The sequence below is a fragment of the Diachasma alloeum genome, unplaced genomic scaffold, assembly GCF_001412515.2.
Source record: "Diachasma alloeum isolate Michigan unplaced genomic scaffold, Dall2.0 Dall_scaffold_00338, whole genome shotgun sequence".
NCBI classification, from domain to species: Eukaryota; Metazoa; Arthropoda; class Insecta; order Hymenoptera; family Braconidae; genus Diachasma; species Diachasma alloeum.
In genome coordinates, this window is record NW_021680477.1 from 376,461 (window position 1) to 399,390 (window position 22,930).

Genomic DNA, 22,930 nt, shown 5'->3' on the forward strand with positions numbered 1-22,930 from the left:
GGGGGGGGGGGGGGGGGGGGGGGGGGGTACCGCGTGACGCTGGATTCTGCAGTTTCTGCTGGTGAAAACAAATACGATGGCACGATTGGCGGAGATATAAGACCTGCATGTTGAATTTCTGGGTGAAATAAGACGGAGGGATAACTTATCTTATTTTCGTCACTAGGGAAAAAATATTATTAATATAATGACAAAAATATTGTTCGACACACGGCCGTGGGAACTTTTCTACCTTATGTGATTACAGAAAAGTCTCATTTGCCAGAAAAGTTCCTCACGACCTTGTGCCGAAATGTACTATTTTGTCACTGGGTCTGATAAATCGCGGTTTTTGCGCCTAGTGACTAAAAGTATCATTCGACGAGTCGAAGGCGAGTTGAGTAAATTTTGTAATTACTTCGTAGATGTTGTCACGTCTCCGTCGACGACGATAGCTCAAAAATCACGTGAATGCGTCACGTCACTCAGGTCTAATCGCAATTTATTTGAATTAAGAATGCAGTAACTTTTGAAACAATTTGCATTCGCCATGTTTACTATTTATTTATTTATTATATATTTAGTTTGTATAGATCCAACAGCATAAAGTCAATTACAGGATGAAATTGAAAACATATTGCGTATTGTAAATTTAGAGGTTTGGATTACATATATATATATATATATATATATATATATATGCTGGAAGATGCACTATGAATTTGAAAAACTTGACGTAACTATCTAAATATGGATATGAGAGGATACAGATTTGACCCTCTAATTGGCCTCGGCTGTAGGGTCTATAAGGTAATAAATAAATGAATGAATAAATAAAAATCCTATTCACCAGAAAAGTTCCTCGCGGCCTAGTGTCGACATATACTAATTTTCTGTTTACACACGGGTATGAAGAACATTTTTATGAACCAAAATTCTGAGTAGTTTGAGGCATGATGTTTCTGCTTCGGTATTTTAGTGTAAATAGAGTTGAATGAATAGCTCTATTGAGTGAACGTCACCAGAGGTCCAGACGTAGTATCCCTTTTTCATTTAGTCAGTTCTTCCAAGGAATTGGTAGAGCGGATGCGTCTTCCGAGCGTATTAAATTAAGAGGAAGAATAACAAAGGCTCTTTTTCACTTATTTACTGGTTTGGATATTGAAAATACCCTATTTCCAATAAAATTACATTAAAAAACATAAGTCGTGTGACAGAAAAGTGGAGAAAATCAGTAAATTTGAACGGATCCTGTATACGAAATCAAATGAAGAACTTTTTCCTGCGCAAGAAAATACATAAATGGGATGATGTTCCTCAGGAACACGGGAAAAAGCGCGAAGGATTGGACTAGAGAATAATTCACACGACTCGTTTAAGCAGTCGCAAATATCAGGTCAAGCACTTTTTCTTTTTGATATCATCAATTCCATCAATTCCTAGTGCCACAGAAATACTGTATTTCGAGGTTTTTCACGAGGCGGAGCCAAGGGCTGCCAATCCCACGAGCTGAAAAATTCCTGTCTCACGTGTGTCGGACAGTATTTTTTGACAGTGATGTTACGTTCAGCGAGTGGCCAACCTGTGTCTCTTTCATTCATAAGTGAACGAAACGGCATTTTTTGGCTTCAGGTGAACGCAGCAGCAGTGTAAAAATAGTATATTTCAGCACGTGTGGGGCAATTTCGTCTTTAACGTGTGTGGGGTTTACAGCATGAGCCGAAGGCGAGTGATGTAACCACACACATTGAGGACGAAATTTCTCCACAAGTACTGAAAAAAATTTTACGTCACGAAGCCTGAATCCAGCCGGTTTCAGGCATGAGTGGCATAATAGTATATTTCGTAACGAGTGCAAAAAAGTGTTTTTTGGCGAGTGGGAGGTTCATATCACTCGCCTTCGGCTCGTGATATAATCCCACGAGCTAAAAAACATTTTTTCACGAGTTACGAACAATATTTTTCATCACAATGTGGCGGAAATTGGACTTTTAGGCACCCGGAGCGTGCCGAAAAGTTCACTTTTCGTCACAGGGTGGTGAAAATTTCTAAAAATCCCTGAATCAAAACAAATTCTGCATAAGAGGAATGGGATGGCGAAGAAGGAAAAATAATCCTAGATCGGTCATCGCGTGACGTCACCTCAACTTTTCTGAAAAGTCCAATTCTGTTCTTAAAAAGTGTTGATAAATTTCGAAATATTTTTTCCAATTGCTCAGTCCCCCAGAGCAATCCAACACCGTCGAAAATCCTTTAAATAAGGTTTTCGTTTTGATATCGTGAATTCCTAGTAACGCGGCCAGAAGAAACGTTTCAGAACGCATCTACAGCGTGGAAGGAACAGTGATGCAGTGGAGAGGGTAGTACGAGCTAATTTATGTAATTAAACTCGCGGCATTCGTGACCTTGTACGGCTCAACGACGAGCGTGGGCTGTACATTGCACATGCGCCTCGTACATTAGCAGAAGCGTCGCAGAAAATACAAAACGCGTTCAATCCAAAATGGCGAATGATTGTGCCAACTCGGTGAATTCTGTTACGCAATTGGTTCTACAAAATGGCGGATGGATTGATAACTAACTGATCCTAAATAGATTGACCCAATGACACATAATTCGTTTGTCATCTGTGATGACGGGGTTGCGCAATCATTTCTTGGGGATCATCCGCGGGGCGGCCCTTCGTTTTAGTTTTTCATTTGGATTTTCGATTCGTCCTTGACTGTTTAATTTTTTTGTTTGTCTTTTTGATGATTCCTCGGCGGAAGAATCTCTTTGGAATGAGGAGGCGGTTGAGAATGATTTCGATTCGGGATCTATTCGAGATTACGAATTTTTCTGAATAATACGGAATAATACGGACTCTTGTGGACATATGCGCATTAAAATATTCTTTCTGTGACGACGAATATTTGTTCATGCAGATTGATTTAAATAGGAGCTGAGAGGGGCCCGCGAGAAGTAGCGGGTGACATCTGGCGGAATTTTTGGACTCTTCTGGCTTGTGAGGAGATATTTTTGTGTTACCCACTGTGAGCAATGGAAACTGCAAATTTACCTACTCTAGATTCTGCATCGATGAGCGAAATTCGAGGTGTTTGCGAGGCGAAGGGTGCAGTAGAAAAATTCAGTTATGTACAGACCATTTTTTTTCCTCCGAGTGGAAGCTTTGTAATCATCCAAATTTAAGTTTCTGATTTTTTGTGTGATGTCCACCTCGTATGATCCAAAAAGTACGAAAATGCAATTTTTAGACCTCGTCCGATGGGTGGAATTGCAATTTTTTTTTTCAAATGTAGGTATTTTGAGGCCTATCGATCGCCATTAATTAAATTTAATTCATCGATTAAATATATCATAATGTTCTTCATGACTTGATGTAGTTGTGCGCCTCATTAATTACCTCGGAGGGAAGCCTTTACAACATTTCCAAACACAATAACCAACAACTTCGAATGAGAAATGAATGAAGATGTTGGTGACGAAATCATGAATAAATACGAACATAATTCTAAATTAAATGTGGAAATCCTGTTGTTAACCCGCGATAATTCATAAATTCCGTTTTTCTAATATTCATTCAAACCCTTCAATTTTGACAATCGACGGATTTTCCCCTTTCAATCAGAGGTGGAAGGGCGTATGTTTCAAATGCGGATCGACAATTGATGTTAATTTATTTCAAAACACCACTGATCGAACATTCATCTCTAATTAAATGTCGGAGAATGAAATAAAAAGTAATATTTCCATGCTCACATGGTTCATGAACTGGGACATCCGCAAATGCAACTCATAAATGGACCTAAAACCCATAAAACCCCAGAATATATTTTTTAGAAGATTCTAATCGTGAGATCACCTGAGAGACGATATTCATAAAAGCGTAATTAACAACCAAAACAATGCAACCTAATGTGAATACATTATAATGGTCTTAATGACTTGATACAGTCGTGAGCCTCAGAGGAAAGCCTTTACAACATTCCGAAATACCATTACCAACAACTTACAATGAAAAATGAATGAAGATGATGGTGATGAAATCATGTATAAATACGAACATAACACCTCTAAAGTGAATGTGGAAATCCTGTTGTTAGCCCTCAATAATTCATAAATTTAATTTTTATAATGTTCATTCAGACCCTTCGATGTTAACGATTGGGGAATGACGACAGATTTATTCCCTCACTGACAGAAAAATTAATTTTATCCAGAGAATTTTATTTGAACCCACTATCATTTGGTTGTTAATTTTCAAATGAACATGATTTCATAGTGAATTCCAGTTATCTCTTCTTGAGATACATTTGATTGGGAGAAATCGAACTTCTCTAGAACTGAAGTTCCTCTTATTTGTCGCAATAATGAGAGTATTTGATTTCTTTCTAGCCAAAAGTTTGCTAACTCCAGAAATTCGTTGGTTTACTCAAAAATCAAAATTATTCTCATGACTAAATACGTTGTTATCTCAATCAACACGATCATACGTTGTTCCAAGTAAATTATAATTGAAGTGAGCATTTCGTATGTCGAATCAGGATGAATATTGTTACGCGGAAAAAGCTTTGAGATTGTAGTAAGATGTCGTTGAGTTGAAAGAAGTTTATATTTCTTGACTAAAAAAATCGCATTAGTTTACAATAACAGAATCACAGATTACGGCAATTCAACACAAACTTGGATATCACAAATTTCGTTCAATGTGATGTACGGAAAGCTCAATTTAAACATCGGCTTCATTCGAGAAAACAACATTCAATTCATTCCTCAATGTAATCATCTCCTAGCTACGAATTTTTTATCAATTCATGAAAGTAGAAAATTTCTCGACTGGAGATTATATTAGTTTAAAAAAACAGAACTTTTCCATTTTTGTGGTGAATACATGTGACTCGACGCCAAGGACTGTTTTATTTGCTTCAAGTAAATGTACCTCAAGAAGAAATAACTGACATTCACCGTAACATTTTATTTATTTGTAATTGGTTCAAGTACATAGTACTCGTTACAAGAAAGGAACATTCCAATAAAAATCATTTTTTCTATCAGCGCATGCTCGCATGGCTTTACGAACCCCAACACCTTCATGACCCGAATATAAAATAACGGTAACCGACAATTTCCCGCAATTTTCATCGACAAATATTGAATAATCGCCTCCAACTAATTCCACCACTCATGTCCGTTCGAAATATCTAATCCATGGTTCCGTCCCATGCCCCCCCTCCCCCCCAGATCGAAAAATTTCCCATACTCTCACAACAAATGGAAAAAAAGAGGCGTTGAGATCAAGCGCTGATGGTGGGCATCAACCGTTGGGGGTTTTCGTGCGAGTCCAATAATAATACCCTGCGGAAATTGAAAACAAAGGAATCGACATCCGCTGCTCCACAAGGCCAGAAAAATTCATCTCACCCCACCACTCCACGAAAAATTCGTTTTACCACGGGTTTACCCCCGCTGGTACACCGTGAGGACACTTGTGTGCCCCCCGACGATGCCCGCAACTCTCATCGGGGCCTATCATTACGTTCACACCGATTTCCATCGTCAGTTTGATTACAGGTGTTACTCGCGTCACTCATACGGCGCTCCGTATTTTTCCAGTGGAAAATCAGCCCCATATTTATCTATTTTACCGGTCATTCATAGATTAAGGTATTTCGATCGATCAAGTAAATGATGACGTTAATCTGGAATTTACGTGGGACGTTTGTAATGACAGATGGATTACGCATGAATTTTTTGGGAATTTTTTGCGGTTTCGAATTCAATTTTTTCGGGCAGAGAAACTGGAGTGATTATGTGACTTCAGGATGACTCTCCTTGTTTATTTGTCTATTTGTTTATTATTTATTTATTTGTTTTTATTTATTCATTTGTTTATTTGTTCGTTATTTAATTACTTATTCGTAAATTGAATACATTCGTCCAAACATGCTCAATTTAAATGTTTAATTACATGTATGTTGTATATTGCTAATAACTTTGAAACCAAATTCAGAAAAATTATTGAAAAATTCGTATGTGATCGAGCGATTATTATGAGCTTCCTACACAAATTTCGAATCAATATCGTCATTTTTTTTCGCAGTTGTAACCCCTTAACACCATTCTCCGCTTGATCCATGGATGGAACTCCATCATCCTCGGGGCATCGGGAGTCACCTTGAACGACACAGACGTGAGTAATTTTTTTTCATCCTCGGTTCTGACGAATTTTATCTTTTCGATTTTACGTCGTTGAGTGCAGTGAGGAAAAGTAAATTTATAGTGCCCGAAAGGAAATTATTCGTCATTGATAATTTCTTATGTGAATGCCAGCTTTGAGGAGAGGGAAAAATTAATTCGTCAAATTCTCTCTAGAATTATTTTCCTCAAACAATAGTTGCTCGTTTATCTAGGGCACTCGAGGTACTCAGAAACATAAATTATTTATCACAAAAGCTTGACAAAGTTTGAAAATTTTTAATTCATTTTTTTCCAACTTTCATAATTTTTTTTTATATTTTAATCTTCTCTCTAATCTCGAAAAAATGATTTTCCCATGAGACTGTGTTATTTTGCCACTTCTGAATTAATTATTATTAATAGTACTGGACTGACAATTGAGCACGAACTCAACCAGAATGTTTTTACTCATATCAACTTCCGTTTAGAATTTATTTGAGATTTTTATTTTCAAAATTTAAGTTTTGTATGCACTACCTTAAGGGAGAGTGGGGTAAGCGAATGATCCTCAATCGTCAATATCTCCGGAGATAATGACGCGATTTGAATGAGCCACGTCTCGTTTTAAAGCTTAAAAAAATATCTTGAGAATGAAGAAAAAATCGGAGAATTCCACTCTGCAGTTCTCGAGTTATTGATGAGTAAACACAGTGCGTTTTTTTCATTCCTCTCTGTTCAGTGATTTTTAACACTTTTTAAAAACTTTTTTTAATTTTTAACACTTTTTTCTTTATTTGGAATATCTCTGTATTCATTCAATCTCAATTGTGTGCAAATAATGTAACGGATACTTCAGTTTTGAGACTGTAAATACTAAAGAGAAAAAAATCTTGCGAAAATTGACAATTTTCTGGATTCGTCGATGCGATAAATGGAGATGTGGCTGGAGAAATTCAATTAGCTCATTCGCCCCATTCTCACGGTTGATTACGCTCACTCCCGTTCCGGGCCAGAGCCCTGATCTCTTTCGGAATCCACACACTATTGAATCGTTATTTCCGGGGGCCGAATTCACCGCCCCACATTAGGTTTTGACCTTCGGAAAATCAGTGGTCACACACTATGAAAGATCGAACAAGAGAAAATAATCCATATCTTCGAAATAAACCTGAGGAGTAACCACCGAAAATTACTCCACTAGGAAAATTTCCGGGAAATGACCCTTTCTTCCCATTTCCCCCAATTTTCCTTCATGCATATTTTTTTTAGCCACCTCTAATAGATTTTAGGCTAATGTTCGCACAAATCTTGAAGAAATTTTCGCACAAAAATTATTGCGAATCAATTCCACGAATGATTCTAAAAATTATTCGCTAAATTTCCCTAAAAATTGTTCCACTCAATTCTCAACTCATGAAAACTTTCGGGTCAATTTTTAATTTTAAAAAATCCCTCAAGTCTCGCTAATATTTTCTTCCCACTTTCTTCCCATTTCCCCCAATTTTCCTTCATTGCATATTTTTTCGTACACCTCTAATAGATTTTAGGCTAATGTTCGCACAAATCTTGAAGAAATTTTCGCACAAAAATTATGGCGAATCAATTCCACGAATGATTCTAAAAATTATTCGCTAAATTTCCCTAAAAATTGTTCCACTCAATTCTCAACTCATGAAAACTTTCGGGTCAATTTTTAATTTTAAAAAATCCCTAAAGTCTCGCTAATATTTTCTTCCCATTTCCCCATAGTTTTCTTCATGGATCAGTTCTCAACTCATGAAAACTTTCGTGTTGATTTTTAGTTTAATAAAATTCTTGAAGTCTCCCTAATACTTCTGAACTTGGAAGCACCGCCGAGAGTCAAGAGAAAGAGGAAAGATAATTCCGAGTGAAAAAAAAAGTAACATGAGAATTGACAGTGAAAAGCACACATGAGGGGTTTGCCGGACGTACATTGTATTGCACAAACGGTGGTCGGAACTCCGAGTCCAAATGAAATTCCAAATGAGCGCTCACCCTGAACATTTTCACACACATGTACTCCCTTGTCCCCTGTGTATTCGTCATCGTCCTGTGAAATACGCAGTCGGCAATAATGTAGTCCGTGGTACTGGCAAGGGGCAGCCTGAGCACACTCCCGTGCGTAATCAGCAGAGCGTAGTTCCAACTTCCAGTCGTCGCATTATGGACTATCCACTAGACTAGGAGTTATCACATCTCGTCGTACTATTAATTTTAACAATGAAATCATCTATGCATTTGGCGACATGACGGATTTTTGCGGGATTTTCATCGATTGATATCGATTTCTTTTTCATACCTGATCATCGTTTCTCCAAAAGTCAACAGTCTCAATTTTCCCCGATAGGTCGCACTGAGGAAAAAAATAGCTCCGCCGAAAAACCACACGTTCCGCGTGAGTGTGCGTGTGTGAGAAAAACAATTCGGTGGAAAACCGAACAGATGGAGTGGAACAGATTTACTTGAGGGAAATTAACCAGCTTGACAGAAGGAAATTTAATATCTCTCACAAAAATTAAATTTTCGTCACGCTGTGACGAAAAGTGAACTTTTCGGCACGCTCTGCGTGCCTAAAAGTCCAATTTCCGCCACATTGTGATGAAAAATATTGTTCGTAACTCGTGAAAAAATGTTTTTTAGCTCGTGAGATTATATCATTCGCCTTCGGCTCGTGATATAAACCTCCCACTCACCAAAAAACACTTTTTTGCACTCGTTACGAAATATACTATTTCGTCACGCTGTGACGAAAAGTCCAATTTCCGCCACATTGTGATGAAAAATAGTGTTCGTAACTCGTAAAAAAATGTTTTTTAGCTCGTGAGATTATATCACTCGCCTTCGGCTCGTGACATGAACCTCCCACTCGCCAAAAAACACTTTTTTGCACTCGTTACGAAATATACTATTTCGTCACGCTGTGACGAAAAGTCCAATTTCCGCCACATTGTGATGAAAAATAGTGTTCGTAACTCGTAAAAAAATGTTTTTTAGCTCGTGAGATTATATCACTCGCCTTCGGCTCGTGACATGAACCTCCCACTCGCCAAAAAACACTTTTTTGCACTCGTTACGAAATATACTATTTCGTCACGCTGTGACGAAAAGTCCAATTTCCGCCACATTGTGATGAAAAATAGTGTTCGTAACTCGTAAAAAAATGTTTTTTAGCTCGTGAGATTATATCACTCGCCTTCGGCTCGTGACATGAACCTCCCACTCGCCAAAAAACACTTTTTTGCACTCGTTACGAAATATACTATTTCGTCACGCTGTGACGAAAAGTCCAATTTCCGCCACATTGTGATGAAAAATAGTGTTCGTAACTCGTAAAAAAATGTTTTTTAGCTCGTGAGATTATATCACTCGCCTTCGGCTCGTGACATGAACCTCCCACTCGCCAAAAAACACTTTTTTGCACTCGTTACGAAATATGCATTTTTCACTGCAACTGCGAAAATTATCATGTTTTGGCGGAAGCTTCCCTTTTCATCCACAAGTAAATCGATTCGCTCGACAAAAGATCCCTTCACGGGAACCTATAATTTTTCGGCCGAACTAATTTTTCCTCACCGCAGCAGCGCAAATTTTCGCTAATTAAACACGCGCCGTCGAGCCACCGCCGCCGCAGCAGCATCGATGACGAGTGAATTGTCACGTGTTCCGGGAGACAGCTATGATAAAATCGATATGCTAGAAAAGGGGCTTCCGGCCGCGGTATCTTGATCGCCACTCGCATATTTCAAAATAACACCTATTGAAGAAGGGAAATTACAAAACGAAATGTTTGGATGCGCCCATGGGCCATTACCCAGCCTTGAAATCGCATGCTAACGATGTATTAATCCCGGGGTAATAGGACCCCACCTCTCCCAAATCCACTGGCCTGTTGATTTTCCTGTTTTCGTGGTTCATCATTCTGAGTTTGTCTCGTCAGTCCGGTCGGATTGCTCGCAGTGATTGCTCTCCCAGGATTTTTAAATCGGAGTCAGCAGTGGATAGACAGACAGATTAGAGATTAACTCACAGATCGAGAGATAGATTTATCAAGTTGATTTTATTGTATTCACATTTTATTCGGATAATATAATCATGTTTCGCCTTTCGCCTTTGATTTGTGCCTCAGAAGCAACTGATAAGTGGTATGACCACTCGATAGTGTACTGTGCATGCTCAGGCTCAAAATGATAAGGACTCATAACATGTTCAGCATGGTTCAAGCTATTACGGTCCTGACTATTCTCAAAATGCTCGCCAATGGTAAGTTTGAAATTCATTTTTATTTTGGGAATTCAATATTTATTTACGCCCGATAGACGTAAATTTATGCAATATATTTATTTGTTTGGGAAGTCGTAATTTTGAGATTAAAAATTTGAGATTCTCTGTAAATCTGTTTTTTTTCTTGGAGATTGAAGATATCTGAATGGAATTTGCAATAATTTGTCGAGACAATTTCATTGTACAGCATTAATGACATTTTTTACTCGACAGTTCTGTGGAGTACAATATTGTAAGTTTTAATAGATTTTTTTTTTAAGTGATTTTAAAGCGAGGAAATCCTTTTAATCTAGGCTTACCACATTTTTTATTTGAGTTTGTGGATAAATTTTGGGAGAAATTTGTTTTCGTGAAGCAAAACGTGTCTTCCGTACCCCAAAATTTGATAATGTTCATCCAATTTTGGCGAAATTTTTAAAAACAAATGAACAATGTCAGTTTAATTGCCATTCAAATCCAATTGAAATGAAGGAGACCTTGAAATAATTAGTCAAAATAATTATATTTTTCTCAGTAAAATTGTATTTCACACTATTTATATTATTTATGACATTTTTGTAGAATTACATATTGTAATTTCAACTAAACTCTTTTGAAGGATTATTTTGAAATTTCGGAATTCTTGTTCAATCTACGATGACCACATTTTTTCGTAGATTTTAAGGATAAATTTTGATACATTTCCTCTTCACGCATCAAATTATCTCTTCCATACCCCGAAACCTCTTTCCACAGAAGTATTTTTTCCCTCAAACATAAAAAACCTAATAATATTCATGGAATCTCGACTAAATCTTTAAAAACAGACGAACAATCTCTGCTTAATTATCATGCAAATATAATGAAAAAGGAAAAAATTGTATTTGACACTATTTATATTATTTACAACATTTCTGTAAAATTAAATATAATAAATTCCAACTTTTTTGGAAGATAATTTTTTAATTTCGGAATTCTCGTTTCAATCCAGAATTTCTTAATTTTTTAGTAGAATTTATATTTCTATCCATTTATAAGTCCCGCAATTGGCTTCGGCTGTCTTGACTCGAAGAAACAAATAAATAAATAGAATTTAAGGGTAAATTTTGATGAAAATTCCTCTTCAAGCACCAAAACGTCTCTTCCATACCCCAAAACCTCTTTCCACAGAAGTATTTTTTCCCTCAAACATAAAAAACCTAATAATATTCATGGAATCTCGACTAAATCTCTAAAAACAGACGAACAATCTCTGCTTAATTATCATGCAAATCTAATAAAAAAGGAAAAACCTTGCAATAACTGGTAAACATAATATTTTTCCCAATAAAATTGTATTCGAGACTATTTATATTATTTACAACATTTCTGTAAAGTTAAATATAATAAATTCCAACTTTTTTGGAAGATAATTTTTAAATTTCGGAATTCTCGTTTCAATCCAGAATTTCTACATTTCTTAGTACAATTTATATTTCAATCAATTTATAAGCCCCGTAATTGGCTTCGGCTGTCTTGACTCGAATGAACAACTAAATAACTAGAATTTAAGGGTAAATTTTGATGAAAATTCCTCTTCAAGCACCAAAACGTCTCTTCCATACCCCGAAACCTCTTTCCACAGAAGTATTTTTCCCCTCAACATACAAAACCTAATAATATTCATGCAATCTCGACTAAATCTACAAAAGCATACGAACAATCCCTGCTTAATTATCATGCAAATCCGACTAAAATAAAAAAGCTTGCATTTGGAATAGAGACAATAGTCGTAATGAAGTCACCTGTCAGCCCGAAGGTCGCGGGCCCATTGACCGTAACGATTTTCGGGTTTATGACATAATTGCCTCGCTCCCCAAACTCATTGACCAAAAAACCTGCTGTTCAAGCTCAAACGACGTGCAACGGCGGGGCAGGCAGAGTAGTTTACGAGAGATTACCAGATCAACAGCTTCAAGGATTCGACGACGAAGTGGTAAGGATGAGTTTCGAAATATCTCATGGATCGTTTAATCGAATGAATGAGAATTGACGAGCAAAAATTACTGCTTGACGTGACACAGAATGGGAATTACTTGGAAATGAGTGTATCATTCATTGGAACAGATTTACTTGAGGGAAATTAACCAGCTTGATAGCAGGAAATTTAATATCTTTCACAAAAATTGAATTTTTGTCGTGATCGTCAGAAATATCCCTAGAAGAATTCGAACTGTTGACAGGAAAAAATAAAATCTATTGTTCGACAATCATTTGGTCTGAGAGAACTTCATCGGTTTATACCATAGAAAGAATACATTGACGACGAAAGAATATTTTTTTCAAAAAAAAAATTGTCCCCTTGAAATTATTTAGTTTTGCCAATAACACAGTTATCGGCAAGAAAATTGTAGTTTCCTCTTGAAATTATCATTTGTTCCGTGGAAATTATAAGTGTTTTTTTAATTTTATTATTTAAAGTGCACAATTTTTAATTCAATTATTTACACTGTCGTTGATTGTAGTTTCAGAAATTGTTCGAATTTTGCATAATTAATATCCTGTTTACATTTAGTTTCTGTACATGGTTACTGTTGCAGTTATACTTTAATTATAAGTGTTTATTGGACGAAGATATGCACTACTCAATAACATTCACTTGATAAACCCGGAGCCTCATATAATTTTCTGTAGAACGAATGTATTTACCCGAAAGACATATAAATGTCTCACAAGAACAATTACCACTACGAAAATTATCGTGTTGCGGTGGAAACTTTCTTTTGTGTCCACAAGTAAATTGATTTAACACGACAAAAGATCTCTTAGTGAAAAATAAGGCAACATATCCAACACGTTCAATTTTATTTAAATAAATTAATAAAACAGACTGAATTTAAATGCAATTAATTTTCTTTGAATGAAGTGATAAATTTGATGAATGAATTGAAAATGAATAATTCACGAGGAATTAATATTCAAATTGTTCCATAACTTCTTAATTTTTTATCCTTTTTCAAAATAAAAAATTTGTATCCAAGATTTTTCATCAAATTTGCAACTTTCATTTTATTTAAATAAATTAATAAAACAGACTGGATTTAAATGCAATTAATTTTCTTTGAATGAACTGATAAATTTGATGAATGAATTGAAAATGAATAATTCACGAGGAATTAATCTTCAAATTGTTCCATAATTTCTTAATTTTTTATCCTTTTTCAAAATTAAAAATTTGTATCCAAGATTTTTCGTCAAATTTGCAACTTTCATCATTTAATTCAATGAAAAAATTCGTCCACCAACTCAATTACAGATACGAGACTCGGCGCCGCCCTTCCGAGTTCTAGAAAAATGTCAAGACCTGTGTCTACGTGATCGCGCTGGCTCTAATAACCTACCGAGACCCTGCGCAACAATTGATTTTCAACCGGGGACTCGAATCAATTCGTTTAATGGTGCACCCGAGTACGAGGAGAGTACGTGTTACTTGACGAGAGAGCAAGCCATGCCCGAGGGGATAGGGAATCTAATGCTGGTCCCCAATAGCGTGCACTTCGTGGAGGTCTGCCTCAACTGTGAGTGAACTCCTCCCAAGGCGTATGAAATTCGCGGAGACAGCGCGGAGAGAAAAAAGTTTTAATTGTTAGGAATTGATCCTTCATTCTTAGGTTCTACCATTAATTTGTAGAGTCATGCCTCCAATTTTGAGAGATTCTTGACATTAAGTGGTATTATAGGGATTCAGTCACTGAAATCACGCGCAGGAAAACTTTTATAGAACAAATCTGTAGAATTTGATCTATTTTAGAATTTCTTGTGGGGAAATTCTTCAACACAAATTTTCCAAGATTTGTTTACTATTATTTATTTTATATTTGTTATTCTTCATTTTCATCATTTTTTATTCTCATTTTGAAAAATAAGTGAAAGAAAAAAATTTTTGAAAATGTAACTCGAGAAATTTCTAGAGAAAATATTTTTTCGTAGGATAAATTGTCTAGAAAAATCAAATTCCGTGGATTTTTTTAAATAAAATATTCTGTATTGAACATTCAGATTGATAATCAAATTGAGAGGAATTGACCGATCCGCAGAAATATGCAGAATTTGATCTTGCTATAGAATTTTTTCTATAAAAATTCCTCAAATCAACTTCTCCACGATTTTTTTACTTTATTTTCTTTATCCTCATATTAAAAAATAAATCAAGCAAAAAATTTAAAAACAAATAGAACCTTTTTTTCGGTGAATTAATGAGTCAATTTCCCCATTAATCACATCAGCTAATTAAATTGAGAGGAGTCTTCCGAACAGTAGAAATCTGTAGAACTTCATCTTGTTATCGAATTCGTTCTACAGAAATTCCTGACCAAAATTTTTTAAAATTTAGTTACTTTATTTTCTTTATCCTCATATTAAAAAATAAATCAACCGACAAAATTTAGAAACAAACAAAACCTTTTTTTCTGTGAATTAATGACTCAATTTCCCTATTCATAACATCAGTTAATAAAAAATTTACACAATTTGATCTTGCTATAGAATTTTTTCTATAGAAATTCCTCAAATCAACTTCTCCAAGATTTTGTTACTTCATTTTCTTTATCCTCACATTAAAAAATAAATCAAGAAAAAAAGTTAGAAACAAACAAAACCTTTTTCTCTGTGAATTAATGACTCAATTTCCCCATTAACCACATCAGCTAACCAAATTGAGAGGAATTGTCCGAACCGTCGATACGTCTTCGAGAGACATCCCCGAAAAAAACTGAAACTTCCGGCGACTGACGTGAAGGAAGTGAGCGCGCCCAACAGAACAGTGTGCGAGGACAGGTAATTTCCCGAGAATAACACAAACCCGAACGATGTTTTGTCATCCTCACCTTTTTCGTTGTTCCCCAGGTGTTTGAATGAATTCAGCTTCATCTGTCGCTCCGCCACCTTCGACTCGATGACCCGCAGCTGCTTATTGAGTCGCTTCACCCGCAGAACTCATCCGGAATTACTCGAGGATGACGCAAACTCCGATTACCTGGAGAACACATGCTTGAATGGTGAGCATGTGTCGAAAAAATTGTTCAATTCGATCATTATAACCATCAATTGTCATCATAAGACCATTCGTGGCTGCAATCAACTTATTTTTGGTTTTCAAGATAATTTCCTTCTTCCTCTCGGATTGGGGACACATTATGACGCTTTTTACTGCGTTCGGTACACAAATTCATTCTTCTGTACCCAAATTTTATGAGAGATCAACAGTAAAATTATTTTTGATGACATCTTTACGGAAATTACACATGTGATTAATGAGCAAATGGAAATTACAATTATTTCAACAATGTCTCAATGAATCATCGTATTTAAAGGTTTCTCCATTCTTTCATAATCATTTTTATTCATTTTATAATCAAACGGAACGAATTTAAAATTATTTTTTACTGTGGGAACATGACAATTCAACCGTTTCCAATAATCAAATTCGTCAATTAAATTGCGAGAGACAAACATTTTACCCAGAATTATTATTTGTCTAAACATTCGTTGTTTATAAATAAATAATTGAAATTGTTTGAACTTTCTGGTAGAATTCTGAACATGAATAAATTTGTTACGACTCCGAAGAAATCAGTAGCGAAGTGGTAAAAGGAGATGAGTCAATTTTGACTATCGACCAGTTTTCAATCAATATCTGGGAATCTAAGGGAGATAGCAAAATTTTTGTTATAATCTTTTTTGTGGAGCCGATTGAGTGCTACAACAAATGTAGTTACGAAAATTTCGCTATCTCTCTTAGATTTGGAAATATTCCTCAAAAACTCAACTGGGAGATGAGTCGACTTATCTCCGTTTCCCACTTCACAACTGAAATGATTTTCGTTGTGAAAAATTGATATCGGGGATAGACAACATTTTTTCATGAACTTGTAAGACGGAGGAATGACATGAGAAAGAATATTACTCCTCTCTAGCTGAACGCCGCTGCGATGGATTAGCAGTATTCGTAAAAGAAGAGAACAAGCGCTTCCGCGGGCCCTTCGAGGTCGACATTTACACAAACGTGACATTAGATGAGTGTCAGGCGCTGTGTCTTCGCGTGGAGAAGTATTTCTGTCGCAGTGTCGAGTACGACGAGCAGACTCGACAGTGCGTTATATCGGAGGAGGATTCAGTGTCCCAGAAGGACGACATTGGGATGAGCCTCAGCCCGTCGCACCACTTCTACGATCTCGTGTGCTTGGATAACCGTGCGTACCTCCCCAATTTTTCACTTGCGCGCATTTTTAGAATTGCTCATTCTTCTGAATTGAGTCACTGTGAAAATGGGGAACATAGAGATGATACTTTGAATATTCTAAATCAACTCTAGAGTGCTATTACATTTCACCTCAATATTTTCGAGAGAATGAACTGTATCTTGCAAATTTCATCGCCCGGGATTAACAGTCCTGAGTAGATCTTCTTCAAGAGACAATTTCGATAGAACAGTAATAATTTTAAAAAAATACAAATAATATTTAGGCAGATTTCTCGAGAACTAAAGGATTTCTAAATTCAATTGCAATCAATTCTTGGGGAATTTACGATTTTTACGATTTTTGTTTCATAGAATGGTATTCAAGCTTCATGAAAATTCGACGCAAGGCAATTGTGCTCCATTCGTTCGAGATATTGCCCATGCTTTTTTTAGAAAGCAAAACCCACATGAATTTTGAACTAACATCCACATTGGACACAAATTTTTCTCCTCAAAAATAATACGGTTCAACTTGAATATTAAAATCATATAGGACTCATTTCCACATACGTTATCCTCTCCATGGGGGTTAATTCGTTGGGAATATTGAGGTATAAACCTTGAGGAAATGCCACCTTCTGACAGCATTCTTCCGCAGCCCGTGGCTCGGAGTACCCCGACAACAACGTCGCGTCCCACCTCTACCCCGACGGCAGACGTCCAGACACAGCCTTCCAGCGGTACCGGAACTCCCGCCTCAGCGGGGAGACCCACTCGGAGATCACGGGTAGGAGCCTGAGCGAGTGCTTGGATGAGTGTCTCAGACAGACTAGCTTTCAGTGCCGGAGTGCTGTGTACTCCGAGCACTACAAGAGCTGTCGTCTCAGTAGATTCAATCAGCGGGATGGGCACAGAATCATGTACGACGCTGACTCTGATTACTACGAGAATCTCATGCGTGAGCATTTCAACTTCTTTTACCTCTCTTTTCGCTGTGCAGGTGATGTCAAGAGCTATTCGTCGATAAACTGAGAGAATAGTTGGATAAAAATTATCTAGAAAATCGCAGCGAAATATTAATTCATTGAAAAATACTTTTTGCGGAGGACATCGCACGATTCGGAATGATTTACCTGAGAATCATTAATTTTTTGGAGGAAGTGGAGAAAATTAGCCTTTCGTCTTGTATTTTTTTCTCTTGATATGGAGTTAGAAAACCGAGAACTGAATTTTGTTTTACGATTACTTGACTTTTTCAGTAATTTTTCCTCATTTTTCTCCACCGTGTAGACCAATATTTAGATGGAGACAGGGATAACCCGGGTTACCGACCGGATCCAGTGGGTCAGGACACCAACGTCGGACGCCCACTCCTCGGACGTCCCGGTAATTAACCAGATCATCAGTTTATCAAAGAATCAATACAGAGATGATCAAGTTCGGATTTTTAGTCATGTCACTAGGGGGCTGCGCCCCCTGCTCGCTCCCCTCGCCCACCCCCATATGGCCACCATGATCCTTATTCTGACCCTTGTAACCCTTAATTTAACCCTCGCGATCCTTGACCTTTCATTTTTGACCCTTAATTTTGAAGTCGTGATTTTAAGTACCAAATTTTTATCACCAGGAGGCGATTTGGATTTTTATAATGTAGAGAGATAGAGACCCTCATTTTAGCCCTTGTGACCCTTAGTTTTCGACCCCCATGACCCTTATTTGAACCCTTAACCCGACTTTTGTGACCCTTAATCTGATCCTTGCCACCCGTATTTAGTCTTTTATTTTGACCCTTGCGACCCTCATGATCCTTAATTTGAACCTCATGACCTTTATTCTGAGCCTCATGACCCTTATTCTGACCTCCATGGCCCTTATTTTGACCCTTGTGACCCTTTATTTTGGAGTCTTAATTTCGAGTACCAAATTTTCATCACCAGAAGTCGATTTGGATTTTCATAATATAGAGAGATAATGCGACATTTTATTAGTTGTTTATAAATTATTTATTGAAAATGCTTGTAACTTTCAAAAATATTTGTTATCAAGTTATTTCATCATCTTCCTCCAAAAGTAAGCTTTCTATTTTTTCCAGTTTTTCAAACTGTTTTCTAACGGTTCGATATCGAGATTCAAATTCAGATCCGCAAAGTTCAAATTATAAAATCATTGTAAAATGTCGGGAAGCTTAAGGTCAAATGGGGCTCGATGAAAGCTCTGATGTTCGATTACAGAAGTAGAAAAGCATTTCCCTGGAGAAAAAATAACCAGTTCTTTTCTCTGTGGTCACATGACCCTGAAAATCAAAACTCTTTTCCTCCGTAAAGATTCATCTTTTGGTTCTTCAAATACTTTTTTAATTCCCAACGTTTTAATCAGGATATCCCGACGATTACGACAAAAACTATCCGCTTTCCCACGGAGATCGTTACCCGGATCACTACCCCCTCCCGGGGGACAGATACCCGAGCAGTAAATACCCCAGTCATTACCCGGACGACCGTTACCCGGAGCACAAGCCCGAGAGATACCCCGGCGATCGTTACCCGTCGGACAGATATCCCCTCGTGGGGGACAGGTACCCCATCCGCGGGGACCGCTGGCCCGTCAACGGGGAGAACTACCCGAGCCCGGGGTACCCGGGGCACCGGTACCCTCCAGTGGGTAACCGGTATCCAGTCGGCAGCGGGGGTCGGTACCCAGCGCCCGCGGATCGGTACCCCATCAGGGATGATTACCCGAGCCCTGGGGGTCGGTATCCCGTACCCGAGGATCCACTGACGCGTTATCCTAGTGGCGGGGGTGCTGGAGGATCCAGATTGCCTACGGGGAGATATCCTGGGGATCGGTATCCTGAGAAGGATCCGTATCCACATCGTGACAGGTTTTTATTCTTTCATTTATTTATTTATTATGTCTTTATTCGTTTATTTATCTATTCATTTATTTATTCATTTATTCATTTATTCATTTATTCATTTATTAATTAATTCATTCATTAATTTATTTATTTAACAATGACTAAAAATTGATTAATCACTGAATTTTTGTTCGAACATCTGATTTTTCTGGAAAAAAATCGTTGAGTTTTAGAAAAGCCCCCAGAATACTTCAAATGCGAATTTTAAAGTGTTCACCTTATTTTTTTACGAAATTTTATTTTTCTTGTTTATTTTTTCCCTCAATTTTCCGGATTTTTCGGAATTTTCACAGAATAATTGAACTGAAAAATCAAGTATTTTATTGATTTCCAGATCATTTGAATAGAAAATGGAATATTTTAGTTTTCAATGACAAGATTTCCTGAAATTTCAGTGGAATTCACGGAAAAAATACTTGAATCAACTATATTTTATCCTCAATTCAAGTATATTTTTTTCCCGTGAACTTGAAAACGATAAAAATTTCCGGAATTCGGCCCGGAAAATTCAGACAACAATTAAAACCGACAAGATTTCCTGAAATTTCAGTGGAATTCCCGGAAACAAAATATACTTTACTCAACCATATTTTATACTCAATTCAAGTGCATTTTTTCCCATTTACTTGAAAACGATAAAAATTTCCGGAATTTGGCCCGGAAAATTCAGGCGACAATTAAAACCTACAAGATTTCCTGAAATGTCAGTGGAATTCCCGGAAACAAAATATACTTTACTCAACCATATTTTATACTCACTTCAAGTTTATTTTTTTCCATTTACTTGAAAACGATAAAAATTTCCGGAATTTGGCCCGGAAAATTCAGGCGACAATTAAAACCGACAAGATTTCCTGAAATTTCAGTGGAATTCCCGGAAACAAAATATACTTTACTCAACCATATTTTATACTCAATTCAAGTGCATTTTTTTCCATGTACTTGAAAACGATAAAAATTTCCGGAATTTGGCCCGGAAAATTCAGACGACAATTAAAACCGACGATATTGTATATTCTATACTCAATTGAAGTATTTTTTTCCCGTGAACTTGAAAACGATAAAAATTCCGGAAATTGGGACGAAAAATTCAGGCGAAATTTGAAACTTCAGAAGAAAAATAAAGCCAAAAATTTTTCGTTGTTCCTGAAGATATACCCCGCACCTGGGAGGTAACGGTTTGTACCCAGGCTACGAGGACGACGTGCGTGGAACGAAGGGATACGAACGCCCCCACTACCCGGGCCCCCCTGGGCCCCTGCCGGTCAGGCCCGTCAGTCTGGGTGGATACGACGGCGGAATGGACGGGCTCATGCCCGAGGGGGACCCCTACAACGCCCGACCGGTCGGTACCGGGGGCGGTCCGATCATCGGTCGACCTCCTCTCCTTTCTCGCTGCGACGAGCAGGAGAATTTCCGTCAAGTCAGCCAGGGGATGCGCGTTCGCAAGTCCTTCGTGAGGCGCTACACAACCGCCTCGACGCTGCCCGAGTGCGAGCGCGAGTGCGCCGACGCGAGGGATTTCGTATGCAGATCGTTCAATTTCCGGCCCTACGCTGCGCCGTACGGAGCCGAGAGGGACAACTGCGAACTTAGCGACCGAGACTCCAGGGACATGGCCATGGGGAATCCGATTTATTATGATACAGCATCGGATTACGACTTTTATGAACGGAATAATGGGAGACAGGGCGCTGACGGCGAGTGTCTTGATGGTATGTCTCACATGATTTCGGAGAACAAAGGGGACGCTCCACGCAAAAAATTAATGTACCATAAACGTTAATAAATGTTTATGGGACGCTTATAAAATAGGAATAAATTGTGTGGCTTTTCTAACGTGAAAAATTATTAACATGAAACAAAGAATTATTAACATGGAAAAAAATCTATTTCAACTTAACTAGCACTTCTCAGAATGATGTTAACGTCGCGATTTAACGCGAATTGTGGACTTCGCGATTTAACGCGAATCGTGGAATTCGCGATTTATAGAGCAACACTTTTAAGTTGAGATTAAAATTTAGTTCTCACTAATTAGTAGTAAAAATCAGGAATAAATAGCAGTGAAAGCTATCAATTTAAGAACTCCAATGTTCTGAATCAAAAACCTGTAATTTCATTAAAATATCTTGCGATTTTTTTATCGATTGCTAAATTCTGATACTTTTGCCGGAATTTAGAAACTTTTTTCCTCTCCGATAATTCGAGGATTCAGTAATTTTATGAGACAACTTAATAATTTGGGATATTACTCAGTCAGCCAAGTGTGCAATGAAGATGGGATGGAATTCACGTTGAGGACTCCCGAGGGTTTCATCGGTAGAATCTACACCTATGGCTACTACGATCGCTGTTTCTTTCGGGGGAATGGAGGGACAGTCAATGTATTGAGGATCAGCGGGGCTCAGGGGTACCCCGAGTGTGGAACTCAAAGGGTAAAAAACATTCTTCAGCGTGCTTTCGTCAGAGTATTTTTTTATTCTCCCCAAAATGTTATTGCTAAGTTTTCAGTGAATCTCTCGGAATCTAAGGCAGATAGCAACATCTTTGTTATAACCTTTTTTGTAGCTCTCAATTTGCTCTACAAAAAACATTCCCACGAAAATTTTCTATCTCCCTTAGATTCGGAGATATTTCCCAAGAACTCAGCTCACTCGTTTGACCGCTTCACTACTGAAATTTTTTAGTTATTAGTAAAAAAGCGTCGGTAGCTTACGAATTAAAGTTGACAGAAAAAATTAGTTCTGCCGAAAACTTATATGTTCCCCCGAAGAAATCTTTTGTCGTGTTGAATCAATTTACTTGCCGAAAACTGTGTTATTGGCAAAACTAAATAATTTCGAGGACAATTTTTCTTTGGGAAAAAAATATTCTTTCCTCGTCAATTATATATTCTTTCTATGGTATAAACCTATGGAGTTCTCTCAGATCAAATGATTGTCGTTCAATAGATTATATTTTTTCCTGCCAGCAGTTCGAATTCTTCTAGGGAAATTTCTGATGATCACGACAAAAATTCAATTTTTGTGAAGGATATTAAATCTCCTTCTATCAAGTTGGTTAATTTTCCTCAAGTAAATCTGTTCCACTCCGTCAAATATTCTCACGTGGAGCATGCACTTTTTCGGCAGAGCAAATTTTTTCTCTCATTACACAAAAAAATTGTATCCCCTGCATATCAATAACTTTTCATCACGCTGTGACGAAAAGTGAACTTTTCGGCACGCTCCGCGTGCCTAAAAGTCCAATTTCCGCCACATTGTGATGAAAAATATTGTTCGTAACTCGTGAAAAAATGTTTTTTAGCTCGTGGGATTATATCACTCGCCTTCGGCTCGTGATATAAACCTCCC

The 22,930-nt window shown here is 37.4% G+C and overlaps 1 protein-coding gene across 1 annotated transcript in view; it reads left to right on the plus strand.

Moving 5' to 3' along the window:
* The first annotated feature begins 10,346 nt into the window (after positions 1 to 10,346).
* Positions 10,347 to 22,930, plus strand: part of LOC107040537 — a 16,127-nt gene continuing 3,543 nt past the window's right edge. The window contains exons 1-11 of the mRNA XM_015260657.1: positions 10,347 to 10,437; positions 12,327 to 12,412; positions 13,733 to 13,994; positions 15,123 to 15,252; positions 15,322 to 15,473; positions 16,392 to 16,667; positions 17,316 to 17,615; positions 17,948 to 18,043; positions 19,034 to 19,538; positions 20,727 to 21,289; positions 21,834 to 22,012. Of these exons, the coding sequence (XP_015116143.1) occupies positions 10,347 to 10,437; positions 12,327 to 12,412; positions 13,733 to 13,994; positions 15,123 to 15,252; positions 15,322 to 15,473; positions 16,392 to 16,667; positions 17,316 to 17,615; positions 17,948 to 18,043; positions 19,034 to 19,538; positions 20,727 to 21,289; positions 21,834 to 22,012 (2,640 nt within the window). The remainder of the gene's footprint in view (positions 10,438 to 12,326; positions 12,413 to 13,732; positions 13,995 to 15,122; positions 15,253 to 15,321; positions 15,474 to 16,391; positions 16,668 to 17,315; positions 17,616 to 17,947; positions 18,044 to 19,033; positions 19,539 to 20,726; positions 21,290 to 21,833; positions 22,013 to 22,930) is intronic.